Source organism: Pinus tabuliformis, chromosome 8 (assembly GCF_031772625.1).
Source record: "Pinus tabuliformis cultivar Carrire ecotype Pingquan chromosome 8, CPIR1, whole genome shotgun sequence".
NCBI classification, from domain to species: domain Eukaryota; kingdom Viridiplantae; phylum Streptophyta; class Pinopsida; order Pinales; family Pinaceae; genus Pinus; species Pinus tabuliformis.
Window position 1 is genome coordinate 134,773,061 of NC_142294.1, and position 7,001 is coordinate 134,780,061.

At 37.0% G+C, this 7,001-nt stretch overlaps 1 protein-coding gene across 1 annotated transcript; it reads right to left on the reverse strand.

Moving 5' to 3' along the window:
• Positions 1 to 4,372: 4,372 nt before the first annotated feature.
• On the reverse strand, positions 4,373 to 6,374 carry LOC149234473 (protein DMR6-LIKE OXYGENASE 1-like). Its single transcript, XM_089461181.1, has 4 exons — positions 6,061 to 6,374; positions 5,681 to 5,928; positions 5,084 to 5,405; positions 4,373 to 4,955 (listed from the first exon to the last, which is right to left on the reverse strand). The coding sequence occupies exons 1-4, from the start codon at positions 6,355 to 6,357 to the stop codon at positions 4,668 to 4,670; spliced, it is 1,155 nt and encodes a 384-aa protein (XP_089317307.1). The 5' UTR covers positions 6,358 to 6,374; the 3' UTR covers positions 4,373 to 4,667.
• Positions 6,375 to 7,001: the final 627 nt, after the last annotated feature.

The window sequence follows — 7,001 nt, forward strand, 5'->3', positions numbered from 1 at the left end:
TGCAACACAAACAAAGGAACTTCCCATTGAAGATAGGGAAATAAAAATAGAGTAATTTTCAATTCAAAATAGAGGTATGTAAATAGAGGAGGCGCAACCTACAATTTAGATGATTGGAATCCAAAAAGATTCCATATGGTTAGATGAATCCCTCTAATTGAGGGTTGATATTTCTATGTGGAAGAATGACATTGCAGCATATGGTAAAAGAATGGTTCCTTTGGAGAATGCAAGGAGGCTATGTATAGCCTAATCCAATGTTGCAAAGATAATTTGGTTGAACATCGATCTAACTAGGATCATTGAAAAAACGAACATAAAAAGATCTGTGAACTTGAATCTTGGGTGAAGAGATTGAAAGATGAGAAAGAATACGTGAACTCTTTTGCTAAGTCCATCCTTCGTTACAGAGAAGGGAACCATCTCATATCTACTTTATCTTTCTACAAGAGCGGTATTTATTGTTCTAACTTTACATGCTAGTTGTAGATAATCCCCACAATTCGAATTCAATAGAATTATTTTTGGAAGCATTTTTTAAAAGAAATAATGACAACACAAATTAACTACATGAGCATTATCAGTATGATATTATGTTGCACCATGATCAAAAGTGGAAGCTAAAAAAGTTTGTCAGTGATGTCTAAAGTGCATTTAAATCCTTTCTAAGCTACCGAGTGTAATGGTGGTTTGCCCAATATGTGGTGAAATGAAATTAGTAGGACTGTGGTTTGTGCCATGTGGATAAGAGGCAAGCCCCTCAATTCTCAGGTTGTCCTTGCATCATACCATCAAGTATTAAAGTCATCTGCATGTATAGTTATTGTTGGCACAACTTATCTAGAGGAAATCCCTCACTACATTGGGTGTATTTATTTTCTCGAGAGGAGATGCATTGGTAACTTGTAAGCACAAATGGGACAAATTATCTGTGGAAATAAAAAGAAGGATGCTTTCAATTACTCTAGACTTGTCGTAGCTTTGAATGAGTAGCTTTGAATGAGTGGACAAATACATTAGGTGCATAAGGAGATGTGGTCCGAGATGGATCGACCTAAAATTCCATTAATCTTTTATATGGCTGCCTACCTCAAGATATCAATTCAATCACAAAATGTAACTTGAATTGGAATCCCTCTATTAGTGGGAAATCGAGAACAATGATGGTTATCACTCTGCATCGGAGTGACGATAGTCTACATTTAGCCTTAACAATCTCCACCAAAGTCATTCAAATGGAGACTTCAACTCTCACTGATTATGCCAGTTTCTTGAGTGTACGTAACACTTTTAGCTGTGGGAGATGTTGAATCTTAGAAATTCCATCCTTTAACATGTTTTTCCTTCTCCTTTTGAAAACCATTTTGATCCTATTATTACCTAAAATGATGCAGTTTGTATAAGGTATATCTTTCCCATATTTCTTATTACTTCAATGAATTATGCTTGTATGTATTGGAGAAATAAGACTTTTGTACTCACTTCTGGAAAATATGTATGTTAGCTAACATTTCAGGATCACAAGTGTGTTGCTACTCCTCTTCTACCACAACTATGCTACTACTCAAGTCTCATTAGTGTGCTATTACTCCTATCAACGTGTAGCTACTCCTACCGATGTGATGCTACTCCCATAGCTACTATTCCAATTATATTAAAGTATTGTTAATCATGGGGCTATTCTAGGTAAGGAAGTGAGACGACTCTAGGTAAGGAAGTGAGACGACTGCAATCCCCTAGCCCTCATGAGTTCAAAGTAACAATTTTCTCTAGTTCGATCCCCCTGAATATAACATCTATGACATATATGAGATATGAATAGCTGGTGAGACCATAGTTGAAATCATTATCAAACAACGACGGTAAATAGGGCCCAATTGTAGCACTTGACAAGAGAATAATGTATTGATCATATTGAATTATTATTTTGAGATAATGGTTTGTCAGAAAATAATGTATTCAACATACTAACGTATTGCTTTGAGATAATTGTTTGTAACCAAATTCTGGTTTAATCGGTAGTTAGAGCAGCTTGAGAATTACAGATTCTCAAGATTGTTCTTATATTAACGTTAGAGAAGTTTAAAAAATGTATAAGAACAAAGCCCTCTCCACAAGAGAGGGGGTTGGAAGTTAATGTTTTTTTATTATATTCTGAACTGCTTTTCTGATTAATGAAATTATGTATTTCTGATTATGAAATTAATGGCATGTGATTGTTACCAAGTGAGGGCAGGATTTCGTTAACTTAGTTGCTGAAGGAACCAGAAAGACTGACAAGTCTGTGAATGTATATCAGCAAAGAAGGTATTTGTTGCTCCGAGTTGATGCTTGCATTTGTAAACTGAATGTATAATGGATTTGATAATTAGTTGTAATCAGACCGTTCATTTAATCATTTAATAGTTCTAAATATTTAAATCAGTATAAACGATATTTTTAAAATTTAAACTATCTTAAATATAAATTTATAAGATGTCAGAAACAGATTCCTTGCCCTCGGTAGACTTGTCCTTATAATTTAGATATCAATGTTAAATACACTTAATCGGATGACATAATTCAAATATAGTATTAAAAATATGAAAGAGAGCCAGAGAGATCTATTAAACATAACACCAAGCACAATATATTTTATTGATCTAAAGAGTTATATATTTATAGTATCTAGATCACTGACAACGGCACATCTAGATAGCTATTACAACTAACACATAGGAACTGACTACTTCTAGATTGATACCTAGGGACTCACAATGACAACTCACATATTACATGGAAGCATTACTTCCAAGACCCTCCCTTAATGTTTACATGTAGAAAATATAAAAAACCCACATTACAACAATAAATAAATCTTTGTCAGATTTCTCTGATATGGTCATCATCAGCACCCACATCAACTCTGGAATCTTACAAACACCACTCTTTCACCACCACATCTTCGAGCTCTCACTTGACCTCCATTCCATTTAGAATGTAACCGCCTCTGACCATTGTTGATGAACTTTGAAGAATTGACACTTCTCAACCTCCTAGAGTGCAACGGGTCAGTCTCGATACTGAACCATCCTATGGAACTGCCACCATCTGCGAATCCATGGCTATCTAAGATAGCATTCTGGATACAGAATGTCTTCAGCTGATAATTCTACAACTTGAAACTATAAAATAACCTGTACTGACGCTCTCGGAGCAAGACCTTATCAAAACTTTTTTAATTCAAATACTTTTATTTAAAGTCAGCCATATTTAGATTAGCTGTGTGCAGCTAAATTACCCAGAGATTTAAGCACCAGAAAACACAAAACGGACTACGGACTCAGGAAAAACTAATGCCTTCGATTTATGCAGATCTCGATCAACCTTTTCAAATTACAAATATGCAAGAATGGAGACACGGTGAATCAAGATGCAAAGATACGCATGTCACAACCTCACCGGGCAGAAAAGGTTAATAAACAGGGCAATGACTCAGCACAGCGTACAGAAATCAGAATTTCTCACTTTCACATCGCTAGAGCTGAAATAATCTTCCGCACTCTTCCTTCCTTGCAAAATAGGACGCACAACTTTTACACCACTCCCTGTGCCACATGCAATGATAGGAAGCACTTTGTAGATCCCTGGAGCTGTAGATCTCCTAAAGAAGATGGAGCAAAACTCTCGCTTAGGATTAAATCTAGATCTAGAAAACCACACTCAAAGACAGATCTAAACAGAGAGAAATAAAGCTTATGACAAAAATCAACTGTGACACACTTATATTAATCTATCTATGTATAGAAACAATAACAATCAAGGCTCTCTAACATCTTTCTAGCTTTCTCCCAAGGGAATCAAGCCAGATCTAGCCTTGATACCATATTAAAAATATGAAAGAGAGCCAGAGAGATAAATTAAACACAACACCAAACACAATATATTTTATTGATCTCAAGAGTTACATATTTATAGTATCTAGATCACTGACACATCTAGATAGCTATTACAACTCACACTTATGAAACTCACTACTTCTAGATTGACACCTAGGGACTTGCAATGACAATTCACACATTACATGGAAGCATTACTTCCAACATATAGATCTAGGGCAGATTCATTATGAACTGTTTTCTGATGGGATTTCCCTGGTCATTTTGATTTTTGTTAATCTTTTTGTAAGTCTTAGACTGGTCACTAGATGCCTTGTTTTGATAAAAAAAAAATTTGATCTTCTGCCATATGTCTCATTAATTAGACTCAGCTCTGTTAGACGCAGGTATATGCTCTGTTTCCATATACTGCTACAAGATAGCATTTCTTTACCGGACTCTGCTCTGTTTTTTTGGATATTCTCATCAAAGATATATACCCTGTAATGTGAACCAAATCTCCAACAATGTATAGCATTTCTTATCAATGAAAATGTTACAGTTTTTTTCTCCGGAAAGAAAAAAGCTCCAAATACCGCAAAATAAGTCGCGGAAGAGCGAAGTAAAACCAGGAGAAGAAAACAACTTAGAGTCGAATACTTTGGATATTAAAGGCATAATCCAATTCCCTGACATTAGATATGAATCCGATTACATTATCCCAACCTGTCCTTTAATATCAAATAATACAAATACAATAAAGCAGGAAGAAAGGAGATATAAATCCCATAATTAGATGCATGCATATTTTCAAAGGTCGTCGCCCTCGTGATTAGAAAGCTCCGATATTTGGGAATCATGGGAGAATAACTGCAAGCAAGCATTTCCCTGCAGTTTGCTGTTCCAGAACTTTTGGTAATATTCGTCGCACGTGAATCTTCTAAACAATGCAGGATGCTCGTCGTCAATCGATGCCGGTGCTGGAGCGATGATTGCATCAGGAGAAGGAAAGTAAAATGTGGGAATTGAAATGCGTGCTTTTGAAGAGCTCACCACAGCACGATGCACCACACTCCTGTATCTTCCATTGCTCAAAACCTGCACATACATAATTGCATTCCAACATCAATTATTTTGAGGTCACACACCATGGGCACATGGATTCTACAAATAAAAAGTTAAATCAAAAGAAGAGATTAGGTGGAATGCAAGCGGATTGATGGAACCTGTAATTGATCGCCGATGTTGATAACAAAAGAATTAGGAATGGGGTTCACAGCAATCCAGCGCCCGTTGTTGAGCACTTGTAATCCGGGTACCTCACCTTGAAGAAGAAGTGTGAGGACATCGGGATCGGAATGGGCTGGTAAACCGAACGTAAGCCCGGGATTGGGGCATTTGGGATAGTAGTTTACAGCCATGTGTTGCTCGTGTGTTCCCAGTGCTTTGTCTAGGAAGTCGGCCTCTAGTCCCAGGCTCTCCGATATTGCCTCCAGCAGTCTCAGAGCAAGCGCCCTTACCTCTCTGCAATACTGGCTGCACACCTCTCTGCCATATTCATCAACAACGAGTGATCCTTCCATCATTTCAGTAAGAAATTTCGTGATAACTCATCTTGGAATTTTGCTTATTAAGTTTGAAGGCACTTTTTATTTTACTCTCGAATATATTCAAATAAAACCAATTCAACTGCACAAAAAATATCTCAAAAGAAAAAATGAGATTGCCCACTTATAGAATTTGTCTCAAAAGTAATCTATATGAAAACACCATACTTCAAAGTTCATACCGTTCTGCGTCTTTAGTGAACGCTACATACATACCTATAATCAGTAGGTTTTGAAGGCCAAGTGTGAACATGATCTTCTAGGGGATAACAGTGATGCCTCAGATAGTCCCGCCAGTTGAAGATTTGTTCTTTATGGATGTTGAAGCTCGTCGACAAACGTGTTTTCTTCAACGGATCGTCGGAATAGTATGCCATCCGGTCCTCCACAGGCATTGTGAAAAATTCCTCCCCTACTTGTAGCATCCTGCTACTCACCGTGTCTGGAATGCCATGATTGATTATCTGTTCATGCACAACAATATATACAACAAGAAAATGTTGAACCACCTTCAACCTAACACAATCATATGCAGACAACAATAGGTGGAGCTAGGAATGCGAATTAAATTGTTATAAGAGTATGAGAGCAGATACCTGGAAGAAGCCGTATTCAGCACAGGCCCGGCCAATTTGTTCAATAATGTCGGCTCTAGTAGAATGGCACAAGAGACCTTGGAGGTCCACGAGAGGTATGGAGTCCAAAGAAGGGTCTACTTCATCCAGCCTCGGTCGCTCGGTGGGGGGTCGGATGTAATGTTGCGGAACCTCCAAATAATTTCTTCCATTGGATATTAATCGCATGGATGGCTCCTCCTCTTTGCGATTAATTATCTCATGAATTTCACTTGAGAAGGCATTCTTCATCGATATGTCGACGTTGATGATCTGCATCTTGTCGGTCGAAATGGCCAAACTCTACGTTAGAATATGGATTGGTTAATGGAGTTATTTATATTACTATTTTTTCGTTTCCCTGTGGTACCCGAGTGACGAAATTTGTGTGACGTCCATATAGCGATAACTGTGTGACGGAATCTCTGTGGTACCCGAGTGACGAAATTTCTGTGACGTCCATATAGCGATAACTGTGTGACGGAATCTCTGACGCTCACCTAAGCGCGTAGAAAATTTGGACGATATGCGTGTACGAGCGCACATTTACTGTGTGGCTGAAAAAAAATTCTCCTTGCACTTGAATACAGCTCATTGATCATTGATTTTTTCTAACAGTTCTCCTTGCACTTGAATACAGCTCATTGATCATTGATTTTTTCTAACAGAGGTGTATCAGATCATGGAAATGATCATTGGCGCCGTTTTTTCAACAGAGGAGGATCATATCATTGATTACCCATTCATTTTTTGGTTGGGAATTTGGGAAAAAAAATAACAAATTTTGCATAATTAGTGTTTAAATCATATTTTTGAAAATAACAATAAATTTTAACCATCAAAAATCTCTAAATTATCCAAAATATTAAATTATAACCTAAATTTACAAGACAAAATTTATCAAAAAAATTACTAAAATGTTC

Coding starts and splice junctions, on each gene's coding strand:
- LOC149234473 (XM_089461181.1), bottom strand. CDS start 6,357: ATGCAGATCATCAACGTCGACATATCGATGAAGAATGCCTTCTCAAGT. Junction 5,929..6,060: donor CTGAATACGGCTTCTTCCAG/GTATCTGCTCTC, acceptor GTGCATGAACAG/ATAATCAATCATGGCATTCC. Junction 4,956..5,083: donor ACATCGGCGATCAATTACAG/GTTCCATCAATC, acceptor ATGTATGTGCAG/GTTTTGAGCAATGGAAGATA.